Here is a 12445-nt window from a genome sequence, read left to right as displayed (position 1 = left end):
CAAATCTTGAAGAGTTTTACATTTTGTTTATTGTTTTCATTTCTTTTTTTTTCCATCCAAGGAGGAACGTAAAAACATTTTAAACATTCTCAGTGTGAAAACACATGGACAGACTTTGTTTCGTTCAAAGGACACTGTAATAGAATGTTCGCGCCTTTTTAAGATCTCAATAACGTGTCAATCAAAAGTAGGTTAAGACACAAACTAACAAGCCCGCTTCAATTTCACCTCATTTCTCAGACACTAAGAAATCTGAAATGGGTATAAAAATGAAAGACGATACAAACATTAACAAAAAGATAATGAAAACAACTGTCTTATAAGAGGTTCCCTGTCTTTGGCAACACAGGAACAGAGATAGGACATGAGGTCAACCAAACAGGAAGTCCTTTTGAACTGTCTGAAACCAACATCCAGAAATTCACTAGCGCGTATTCCCAATCCACCTCAGAATTTGGCCCGTAAATATGTACAGTGCATGTACATTAAATTTGTATTTTAGAGCACTCCTCGGGTGGCGTTGAAGAGGGGTGTGTGAATGTATACATATGTGTCTATGTAAACGCGCTGAGCAAGTGTTTGTGTGTGTGTGTGTGTTTGTTAACCCGGTCCTCCTCAGGAGACATTGGTTATAGGTTTGTATTTCTTGAGGCGGGTCCATTGCCCAGTAGAGTAGTTCATCTCAAACACTGTGTCCACCAGCATGGTGGTGCTGCCGGTTCCGTCCGCTTTAGGCAGTACTTCTGTGTGCTCGCTCAGTTTGATCTGAATGATGTCACCCTGCTCTGGACAAGGATTTTCTATTAGGAGGAAAGGAAAGATAAACATTACAAGGGTAATTTAGAAAATAGAGGAACAGCCAATTTTATCAAACCCATAATACCTCGAGATCCTGCCATGAAGCCCAGGATGAGGGCTTTTTCTGGCCGTGTAACTTTGTTTGCAGTCTTGAACATTTCCTGCGCAGCATACATCTGTTCTCTCTGTGGGGAACCAAACATGCAAGATAAGAATGAGACTTCCCAGACTATAAACTATGATTTCAAAGTTTGAGGTTAATCTGACTAAAATTAATACTTCTATTCAGCAAGGATGCATTAAATTGATCACAAGTGACAGTAAAGACATTCATAACAAAATAACTCTCTCAAATAAATGCTGTTCTTTGGAACCTTCTATTTATCAAAAAAAATCTGGGAAAAATATCAACATAAAAATCGCTATCACAGGAATAAGTGTCATTTTACTTTTTATTTTTATTTTTATGAAAACAGTAATTTTAAATTCAAACAATATTTCCCAGTATTACTTTATTATTAATCTATTAAAAGCAGTCTTGATGAGCATGTGAGACTTCCTTTTTTTTTTTTTGCATAAACCCAAACTTTTGAATGTCAGAATCATTGTCATTCTCAGTGTCAAAGGCTATATGGAGGGCAGACTTCTGCAATTCTGCCATTTTCTCAAAACCCCTTTTAATGAACTTTCTGAATAAAAGCATGGTCTAGTAACATTTTAAGAAAGCAGTACGGTCCAGTAAAATATCATTATCACATCCGTCAATCAGAAAGGTTTTTACCGTGAGCGACAGGTTCTTTTTCGGTTGGGTTTGTGGGGGTGCTGGCGTGGGAGCAGGCTGCGCTGCAGTGGTGGGCGGCTGCGTGGGCATGTCTGTCTGTGCTGCTGTGGTGGCAGGGGGCGGGGCATTGTTGGTGGGCGTGCTGGTTGGTGTGGTGGGTGAGGTGGGGGCCGTGGGACTGGCAGTGCTGGCATTATACATGGGCGGCCGCTGTTTAAACTGGCCGGGTAATGAAGCAGAAGCAGCATTTGGGGCAGTCGACTCCTCTGACTGCCGGTTTGTAGTTTCACGCCCTGAACCACCCGCATTTGCTAAATATGAAGGCAAAAAATTAGGGTTGAGAAGACTTTGAGCTCACATTTAGCTTGGCTTCCTGTTAATATCTGTTGTGTCTTAAAATAATTTCTGCTGTAGATCATTTCTTTACATTCATCCCATCCTGCATCTGTCGATGGCTCACCTGGCTGTGTCTCTGAGCTGGGAATATAAGACGAGGAAGGAACCATGCTGGGGGTGGCGGGAAGGTAACTGGTTGATGGCAGGGTGCTCTCGTTAGTTAACGCCCCAAGTTTCTGTAGAAAGGAGCAGAGAAACCCATTTGAGTTGTGTTCTGACTTACATTTAAAGCATTCATCATATGGCTAAAAAGATTTCCAAAAATACCTGTGTGGACACCAGGCCTGCTGCGTAGTCTGGTGTTGCGTTCTCCACCACCGCCTCTTCTTTGGCCACCTTCTCTCCAGCTTCTGTGTCTGAACAAGAGCAAAAAACAACAACATTATAACTACAATGTACAGCACAGAGGTACAGGGTCTACGCGACTGAACAATCTTCTTAACCTTACCCAAAGTCTTTCTTCTCCTCTTAGCTTCTCTGCCAGCTCCTACCATATCCAACTCAGATATATCCAACAACTGCAGGAAAACACATAATCACATAACCTGACAATATAAAGCATGATGATGATATCCATGCTAAGAAGGGAAAGTTCCATTCATGATTCATAAATCAAGGTGTTACCTGAGACAACTATTTGCTCTTAATAACCATTCAGTAAAGAGTAAAACCTATTATATATACCCAAGTTAGTCACTGATTTTATAACTGGTGATTGCCGGACAGTTACCTTGACTCCCCGTTCCTTGCGCAGGGGTGTGCGGGGCGGGGCGATAGGGGTTCTGTTACTGGGAGGGCTGAACATGCTTGGGGTGGTGGGGCTGCGGAATGGTGCTTTGGGAATGCCCTTCAGAGGCGCTGAAAGAAGACAGACAATCATTATTAGAAATCTTGTGTGTTGTTAAGAGAACATAAGCACACTACTGTTCAAAAGTCTGGGGACGGTAAGTTCCTTATGCTCACCAAAGCTGCATTTATTTTATAAAAAAAACATTATTGTCAAAAAATGTTTTTATAATTTAAAACAGTTGTTAAAATCGGTTTTATTTTCATATATTTTAAAATACAATCTGTTTCTGTAATGGCAAAACTGAATATTCAGCAAACATTACTCCAGTCTTCAGAGTCATCTGACCCAGAAATCATTCTAATATGCTGATTTAGTCATACTTTGAATTATCATCAATGTTAAAAACAGTTGTCCTGCGTACTATTTTTTTTGTGAAAACTTTGATAATTTTTGATGAATAGAAAGTTCAGTTCAGTACAACAGAATTTATTTGTTTACATTAGAAATGTCTTTACTGTTACTTCTGATTAAGTTAAGGTTTTTCTTCTGAATAAAAGTTAATTTATTTTACCAAAAAAATGACACAGAACTTTTGAAAATGAAAAAAAAAAAAAAAAAAACTTTACCCCAAATTTTACAAAATTCAGCTTTCAACCAATTTTTAATCGATTTTATTGGATGCATTAAGTCATGAAGTCCTCAAAATCATAATATTAACTATGGACATACCTAATGCAATGACATTCATACTTTTTCCCCATCCAAATACTTTTTGGGGCCACTGTGTATAAAAATGTGACCCTGGACCACAAAACCAGTCTTAAGTCACTGGGGTATATTTATAGCAATAGACAAAGAAACATTGTACGGGTCAAAATTATTGATTTTTCTTTTATGCCAAAAAAACATTAGGATATTGAGTAAAGATCATGTTCCATGAAGATATTTTGTAAATTTCCTACCATAAATATATCAAAACTTAATTTTTGATTAGTAATATGCATTGCTAAGAATTCATTTGGCAACTTCAAAGGCAATTTTTCTCAGTATTCAGATTTGATCTGATCTTGTATTTAGATTTTTTTTGCAGCCTCAGATTCCCGATCCTAATAAGCCATACATCAATGGAAAGCTTATTTATTTAGATTTCAGAAAATGTATAAAACGCAATTTCGAAAAACTGACAATTAAGACTGGTTTTGTAGTCCAGGGTCACATATAAATCTTACTTGTGGTGTCAATCTTCTTCACTAGACCTCTTCCTTTGGAGTGAAACGGCACTCCTGCAGTTTTCTTTAACTGCTGGGCAGTCTCTGTGGCTTTAAAACAAATATAATGAATAATAAACAACGACAATAAACATGACAATTATCTCACAAACAGTATGGTAAACTCATTTTAAATGAATGAATCCATACTGAAAGTGAAAAACAGTTGTTCTTGCACAAAGAGTTCATGAACACACTTACATTTCTGCAGCAGCTCAGCTCTGAGCGTAGCACTCTTGGGTTTCCTCTTGAGCTGGAAGTGCTTGATGGGAGGAGTGAGCGGCCCCACCAGTGTCGTCAAAGCACTCTTGTTCAGATACTGACACTCAAGAGGCAACATGGATGACGCTTCACATTCATTTACTGGAAAAAAGGTGCGTCAACAGTAAGTCTCAGCAGGTCCTTTCTTACAAAAGTGCATGTGCACTTGCAAATAACTGTATACAGAAAATCGTCATCAAAAGCAAAGCTAGCTCTCAAAAGCCAACAAGAATCCAAACAAACAATCCCAGACACATCCACAATAACTGTACAATCCATTCTGATTTGGTCACTTACTTTAATATAGAGTAGTAATAATAAAAGGCAATGATCAATCATAAAAACACTGATTTTAAGATATAAAGATTGCAGTTTCAATATTGCTATTGGTAACAAAGGCCTTTTTGGCCAGCCCTTCACAGTCGGTTAATAAATAGTGTACAAGGTGATTTTTAGTCCAAGGCAGTAATATAGTGCTCAGAACACTTAATTTTTAACTAGACATACAGTCTGTAAAGCATGACACTCATTGAGCGACACACAGTGCACCCACCAAAGATGTCTGTCTGCTGACACACATATATACAACAAGCTGCCAAACTAAACAAAATGTGCATTTCTATTGCCTAATATGTATCCAGTGATTTCAGATAGACCTTTCTCACGCAGCTCTCCAAGTATGTCCTGCACATTAGGGTTCTGCTCCTCCAGGTCCAGGTTTAGTGAGCCGGTCTCTGGAAATGATTTCAGGATGTCAGCCACCATTAACACCCACGGCTCAGAGTCCACAGTGGCCAGCTGAATGATCTCTGACAGAGCCTCCTTCATCTGAAATATGAGGAAACAATAGAGACGGAGAATTAAACACTGATTTAACCTAACAATAGAGACAGAGAATTAAACACTGATTTAACCTAGTCAGTCTTTAAATACATCTGCTACCACTGCACTGGAATTTGTCTCATGTTGCCAATATATCTTTCCAGCATTGTTTACATTATCACCATTACATATTTCCTTCCTTTTTTAGTGCCCTGAAGCAAATCACACAGAAAGAATCACGACAGGATTAGACTAAATTAGATAAACAATGGACTACAACAATGTAACACACTTGAAGGAACTTTAAATAGTTTTTAAACATAAATCCAATATTAAGTTTGCAAATGTTTTTCCATAAGTTACACGGCTATAAAATGGAAGCTTGCTTTATCACTTCATGCATTTGCAGATGAAAGGCAATAAATGTGTTAGCAAATGAAACTCACTAAAACATAACATCACAGACAGTATTTTCAAGTTTAGCTTTAGAAACACAAACATGACTTCTCACTTTTTCTATTGTATGGGGGGGGGGGGGGTCTTTATACAGGCAAACAATTATAATAACAAAAAAAGTTTTGCCCATAAATAAATGTTTTTGTTTCAGTAAAGCCTTTTTGTTTCTTTAGAAAGTGAACATATCAATCAATATAATCATACTACCCACATACGTATTTTACAAATAGTTTGTTTTCATACGTTTATTTTATATTATTAATAATGATTTTTGACATTTAACGTTAATAATTACCTATCGTCTTATTTCAATGCTATTTTATTGTAATCTCGTATATTGCTTTTTTTTGTAATTACTTATAATTATTTGGCAATACTGTCAAACAATCATGCCAAAACATAAAAACGTTACTACTTTTATTTTTTAGTTTTTTAATGGCAGTAGTGGTTTATACAAAGTTACAAGAGGTTTACAGGACTAACAATGCCTGGACTAACCGTTTCATTTTGGCGGAAACTAATTACCGTGGTACATTATCTTACAGTTTGGGGCGTCCAAACAGAAATAAACTCCATTCAATTAAAACCGCAATAACACTCCAAAAGTTGTCAGCATGTTTCCAGAAAGGAGGCTAGTGAGTGAAGACCGAGAGACAGCAGTCTGAGCTCAGCTCTGCTGGAGACTGACAGGAACCACACAGCTGCTGCACGAGTCCAGCGCTGGAAGCCATGTTACTACACAGCAAAATAGAAAACAACTACTGCTAATGAACAACATGCCACCCCAATAAAGCATGCTAGGCTCGGAAGCGAGGAGAGTGTGTGTGCAGCAGCGGCAGCAGGTCGCACCTCATCCACGGTCCTGCGCGGGAGGTGCAGCATCCCCAGCAAGAGCTTCAGCTTCACCGGAGGCGACAGACTGGAGAAACACAGCCGTATGTTGTCGATGACCGACACGGTGAGCAGAGAAGCGATGCTCGAAGGCGTCCACAGCTCGTCTGTCGAGCCCAGTTTGTTGTGCAGCCACAGGCCGGTGTCGCTCTCCCTCATCGACGCCATCTTGGAAAAAGACGAATAATGAGTTCGGGCATTTTAACAGGCTACCTAAGAAACACACACACACACACACACACACACGCACACACACACACACACACTACCGCGCACTAGGACCAGTGTGACCACAGCCAGAGAGAACCTTTGACAAAAGCATATGGGCAGTATATTATTGATATATAAGTAAAATCAATTATAATATATAAATATAAATTATAATTATAAATTATGAATTATTAATATATATATATATATATATATATATATATATATATATATATACACAGTGGATGATTAATAATAATAAAAATGTTTTCTTTTTTATTATTAGTAACCATGCATTTATGAATGTGAAATCTGGCCAAAAATATACTGTTAGTGGAATAGAATGCATTGATCTAAGACAGAATGCGCTTTTATTGGAATCTTTATAACAACGAACATATAAGTGCAATAACAAATTACATCAAAATAAGTATAATAATAAACAGATAATAAAAAAATAAACCATGAAAAGCAATAAGAAAATCACTATCTATCAAAAATGTTATTGAAACATCTAATAAAATGTGTTAAAGAGCGACACTGTTCTTAAGTAGTCATAAAAATCAAAACTTACATTACTACATTCAAAACGAGTAACGTTGGAAGCCATGTGACCCGCGGAAGCCAATCAGAGAGAGAAACGTTGCCTGGGCGTACTTGTTTTTTGTTGTTGTAGGACTCCATCCTACGGTGCTCCGCGAAGGACAATAGACCTCGAAAACTCAATCGACAATCCGCAGTGAAACTGCGTCCTGAATGGCGGTGGTTTGATTAACGGTGCTACCGTCTTTATCAGAGACTACAGGTAATGCAAATACGCTGCGTTTTCTTTTTATAACACGTAGTAGATGAGTGTATCTTTTTAGTGGACATATTTGGAAATTACCACATTTTAGCTGTACAAGGACAAAGGTAAAATAAAGTACACGGACGACAGTATCTTATTCGCGCTTTTGTTGGTCTGGGTTTTGTAAGGCCTTGTTATAAATAGCGTCAGTTAAATGATTAAATATGACAGCGTTGCTCCTCCTGTGTCTGTATGGGTGTTGATGTCTCAGGTTTTGTGTGTACAATGATGCTGCGCGACAGGATAAGGCCAAGCGGAGCTCCGGCGACAGTGATGCTGCTGCTGCTGCTGCTGCTGATGATGATGCAGCTCCTCTGTTTCAATCCAGTTCATGCCGAGGAATCAGGGACGGTCATTCCTGCTGAGAGTAAGCCTTTGAGTCTGCATGCTTTATAGACGTGTGGTCAAACAAGCATGTATCATTGCATATGTCATTAGAACACGTAGCCCTTGGGTAGGCTTTGATGTTTCCTGGGCATGCTCAGCAAAGTGATAAGCAATATTTATATACTATTATAGTTTTGATTAATAGTTTTTTCATTTTTGATCAATAGGCCGGCCATGTGTTGATTGTCATGCCTTTGAGTTCATGCAGAGAGCCTTGCAAGACCTGAAGAAAACAGCTTTCAACTTAGACTCACGGGTAAGATCATGAACTGGGAATTGAGACATAAAGCCATTCAATGCAGTCTTTTCAGGACAAGGACCCCTCGGTAAACTACGACAAATTACTTGTTAGGCCTAACTATTTATTTATTCTAATGTGGGGCAGACAATATAACATTCAGTTGATATTTACCCTTTTAACTTCAGCTTTTACAAGAATTCATTTGAGAGCCAAACATAATTTTCAGACCGTATTAGTATCACTGTGGTCCTCTTAGAGGGGTAACAGACACCCTACTGAAGAGCCCTGCTTTCATGTCCACTCCAGTAATTTTAGCAAGTAAGGAATCAAGCTGTGGAAAAGGTTAATGTCTAGTCGATCTGGTCAATGAAGCATCTTTCAGAAATTTTAGAGACAGACACCAGAGGGCTTCACTTTTGCTGTTTTATCTCACGTGTTTTCAGACGGAGAGTTTGGTGCTGAGGGCCGAGAGGAGGGCACTGTGTGACTGCATGCCTGCCAGCAGCCTGCGCTAGAAACCAGCTGTACACACTGCATTCAGACATAGAAATCTTTATATAACTTAAGGATACTACCTGCTCTCTCGGTCATACACACTATCTCAAACATGTTTCCCGTCACATTTTACATAAAGCATTTTATCTTTCATTGTAATATGTGCATAGAGCATCATAAATACACATTCCTGACTAAAGACGTCACAACGCAACATTCCACAGTTTAAATGTCATCGTTGAGAGGCACACACATATTATGGCAGCAGCTAATACATCAAACTTTCCATAAGTGTGTATTAAGAGAAAGGGTAAGTGTTTCCTCTCCAGGCACAATGCACTGCAAAATATACTGTAAACGTTACATACATTTTTTATCATAATTATTTGCACAGCACACTATATGGTTTTTTTTTTAATGTTAACTGCTTTTTATATTTTTGTTCTAGAAATATATGATCAACAGTCACAATAGTCGAGCAGATATTAGATTTATTAAATATCAGTATTTAAAAGTAGATCTTCAGGCGTTGTTTTAGAGAGTTTGCTGTAAGATTATTAGATGATAGATATATGATTATTAGACAAGTACCTGCATGTAAAGTGATAGTCTAGAATTTTTTATGAGATTTATGAAGGAGGAATAAGAAAAGATGGTTTCCTATAGAGATTACTTTGTTACAGGTGTGAACTTACATCTTAGTACCAATGTCTTTTTATGTGTAGAGAAAGTGCATTAAAACATATGTGATGTATTTCATGTTGTAAATAATTTATTTAATAGGCTTTTTACTAAACCCTTTGTCTTTTATCTCAACCCCCATAAAAGTGCAATTAACCATGAAATCGGTGAATATGTAATAACTCACCAGATTAGCTGAAATCAGCAACTACAGTAAACTATCTAAAGGTTTTTTGGACCTGAACCCCTTACAAGCTGTTCGAAGACTTCAGCATCCAGCATTTTGCAGCACTCTTGCTTGTGAGGCATCAAATGAGCAGATGGGGGCGCAAGGATATAAAGGATCATTATAACCGTCGTAGCACTGCAGCACTTCACGTTGGGGTGTGAAAACTCAGCTCTGCAGAGCAAGCAACGGTAACACTTTCTATGAAGCCCATATTTATAATATATTATACGGGTATTCCGAAGGCATTATAATAAATGTATTATACATTTATTATAATGCCTTCGGAATACCCGTATAATATATTATATTATAATGCTTACGCATTTGGGGTTATAACTTTTAAGATTATGATTATTTATAACACAATGAACACCATATTAAATTACTTTTACATTTATAATGGACTAACCATTGTTTATTTAAGATCTGCACAGCATCTTGTAAGTGGTTAGGTGAGGAGTGTTATTTGAGTGTTCCCTGTGAGGCTAATATTAATTTTGATGTGAGATATAATTTCACCTGAAATTTTTTTTAAATATATTTTAGGATAAATTTTATTATGATGGTCCCCTTTTAATCGATTGACTATAAGCAACTTTACAACTACATGTCAACTAACTCTCATTATAGTATTAGTAGGCTTAGGTTAAGGTTAGGAGAATGTTGACGTACTTGCAAATTTAGTTATAGTCATTTTGTCTGTAAGGGAACCATCAAAATAAAATGTTAGCATATATTTAGCAGACATACTAATACTCCAATGACTGCTAGTTGACGTAGTTGCATAGTTACTTATCAACAGCTGTCTAAAGGGTACCATCAAAATAATCAAACTGATATTACAGTAAAAATAGTTCAAAGCAAATGTTTCAATTTCAATGTATTTTATAAAGCACAACTAAACACAACTACCGTTGACCAATGTGCTGTACAAAATAAGTAACCTTTAACAGAATTAAAACAAAGTCACAAATAAAGCAAATACAAATCATGACTAATAAGCCAAATCAAATGAAATTATTTAAACCTAGATTTAAAAATGGACAGTGTATCAGGGGCGGTTCTGATTTCTGTAGGAAGATCATTCCAAAGTAGTGGCAGACCTAAGCACTCTTGCATGTTGGTGGTCTATCAACAGATCAGAGAGGTACAATTTTTAAAATTTTAAATCTTTGAAATGAATCCTGTAGCAAACGGGTCACTAATGTAATGACTGAAGGACGGTTAATATGCTCACGCTTTCGAGCTCCCGTCAGGACTCTGGCAGCAGCATTTTGAACCATCTGAAGGCAGTTTAAGGAAGACTGAATGATCCCCAAATAAAGAGAGATACAATAATCAAGCCTTTCAAAATTAGTAAAGAAAGTACGTACTTCATTTTTACCAGTGTTTGCAACTGATAGAAGCTTGATTTCAAAGCTTGATTGAATTGTCTATCAAGCTTTAAGGAACTGTCAACGCACCCAGATTTTTCACGTATGGCTTAACAATTAACAATTAAGGAACATCCATGCTTTAACATCCAAGAGACAGGCGGTAAAACGGTCTAATCCTTTCTTATGTTTCAAAGGAAGATAAATTTGAGTGTCTTCTGTATAACTGATGTATTAAAGAAGGGTAAAAGAAAACTCTGAGTAAAAAGTATGTACCTTTTTTTTTTTAACAGATTGAGGCGCAGAAAACAGTTGCTCTTTTACAAGAAAAAGTGTACATAAACATGAGACGCAGAGCACTAGCATAGTCACATGCAATAAATCATTGCATGTTTCAATCAAAGTAAAAAAAAAATATATATATATATATACTCTTGGAAAGACATGTTTATCACATTTGAATATAAATTTTTCACAAGCTTTGGAATAAAATAACAATAATTAAAAAATGATTCTAATGTTTGATCAAACACTCTTAGAAAAGAGGAACTAAACCAAGTTCATAAAAGATCCAATAATATTCATAATATACAACTCCATGTTTATTAAACTAGTTTAGGAAGCAAGCTAGACAAGAGAAGATTGATTATTGATCAATCGGATCAAAATAAACCTATGTTTCAGCTTTTATGATAGATGAGCTCAGTGTAATGGCAAAAAACAATGTTGGGTTTTCCCTGTAACCCCCTGTTATTGTTTCCAACCACCTGGAGAATGCGCTTACAGGGTCAGACTCACAGCCCGAATCCAAGAAAATCCAAATGTTGTCATGGAATGTTTGTTGATTTTTATTGCAAATAAACAAAGTACAAAACAAAAACTGTGAACTGATTTAAATGACTTTAAATCTCCCTTTGTAGCGCTTAGAGTTTAGCTTTCTCCTATAAGCAAAAAGCTCCGGCAACACAGATCCAGGCCGAGGTCAAAGACTGTATCTGCTGGCACGCCTTCTCCTCCTCATGCTCTGAACGCTCCAATTTATATGATAGCGCCCTCTCCGGGCAGTAGAACATATACTACTCAAAGACAATAGAAAGGACAACTATAAGTAAATTTTGAAACCAAAAAATAAACTCAAATGCGGCTCCTACACACCGGCCCCTAATTGTTCTCTATAGAATCAATTATTTAAAATACATTTTAAAAAAAAGGAGCCAGAAATCAATAATCTCTTAATGCTTTAGAAAAAATATGTATATATGTATACATTACATCCCTTATTGGTGATCTTAAGGAGGCGCCAGACACTCTTCAGTCTCCAGAATTCGGCACAGCTTGGTAATGGGCCTATCAAGGATTGAAGTCTGTGTCTGGAGCTTCACGGATCGGACCAGCCCCTTTCGATCAGGCTTGGTCTCTAGAACTCTTCCTAATGGCCATGATCCTCTAGGAGCAGTGGGGTCAACCACTAGAACCAGATCTCCAACATTCAGGTTCTTTTTCACTACAGTCCATTTTT

The 12445-nt window shown here is 37.3% G+C and overlaps 2 protein-coding genes across 3 annotated transcripts; one reads left to right on the top strand and one right to left on the bottom strand.

Moving 5' to 3' along the window:
- Positions 1-11: 11 nt before the first annotated feature.
- nelfa (negative elongation factor complex member A) lies at positions 12-6674 on the bottom strand. Its single transcript, XM_059528294.1, has 11 exons — positions 6422-6674; positions 4951-5122; positions 4235-4396; positions 3995-4084; positions 2706-2833; positions 2424-2493; positions 2243-2331; positions 2040-2151; positions 1580-1890; positions 884-983; positions 12-800 (listed from the first exon to the last, which is right to left on the bottom strand). Exons 1-11 carry the CDS (start codon positions 6629-6631, stop codon positions 616-618), a joined length of 1629 nt encoding a protein of 542 aa, XP_059384277.1. The 5' UTR covers positions 6632-6674; the 3' UTR covers positions 12-615.
- Positions 6675-7334: 660 nt separating this feature from the next.
- Positions 7335-8847, top strand: LOC132118454 (neuropeptide-like protein C4orf48 homolog). Of its 2 annotated transcripts, none has more exons than XM_059528314.1 (4): positions 7335-7478; positions 7747-7887; positions 8075-8163; positions 8592-8847. In XM_059528314.1, exons 2-4 carry the CDS (start codon positions 7749-7751, stop codon positions 8661-8663), a joined length of 300 nt encoding a protein of 99 aa, XP_059384297.1. In that variant the 5' UTR covers positions 7335-7478; positions 7747-7748; the 3' UTR covers positions 8664-8847. The 2 variants fall into 2 exon arrangements, with proteins under 2 accessions (XP_059384297.1, XP_059384291.1); XM_059528308.1 differs by having other exon boundaries at positions 7344-7478; positions 7732-7887.
- The last annotated feature ends 3598 nt before the right edge of the window (positions 8848-12445 follow it).

This window comes from Carassius carassius, chromosome 3 (genome assembly GCF_963082965.1).
Source record: "Carassius carassius chromosome 3, fCarCar2.1, whole genome shotgun sequence".
Lineage (NCBI taxonomy): Eukaryota > Metazoa > Chordata > Actinopteri > Cypriniformes > Cyprinidae > Carassius > Carassius carassius.
Note: the sequence above shows the minus strand (reverse complement) of the source record. Positions and strands in the feature narration are given on the sequence as shown.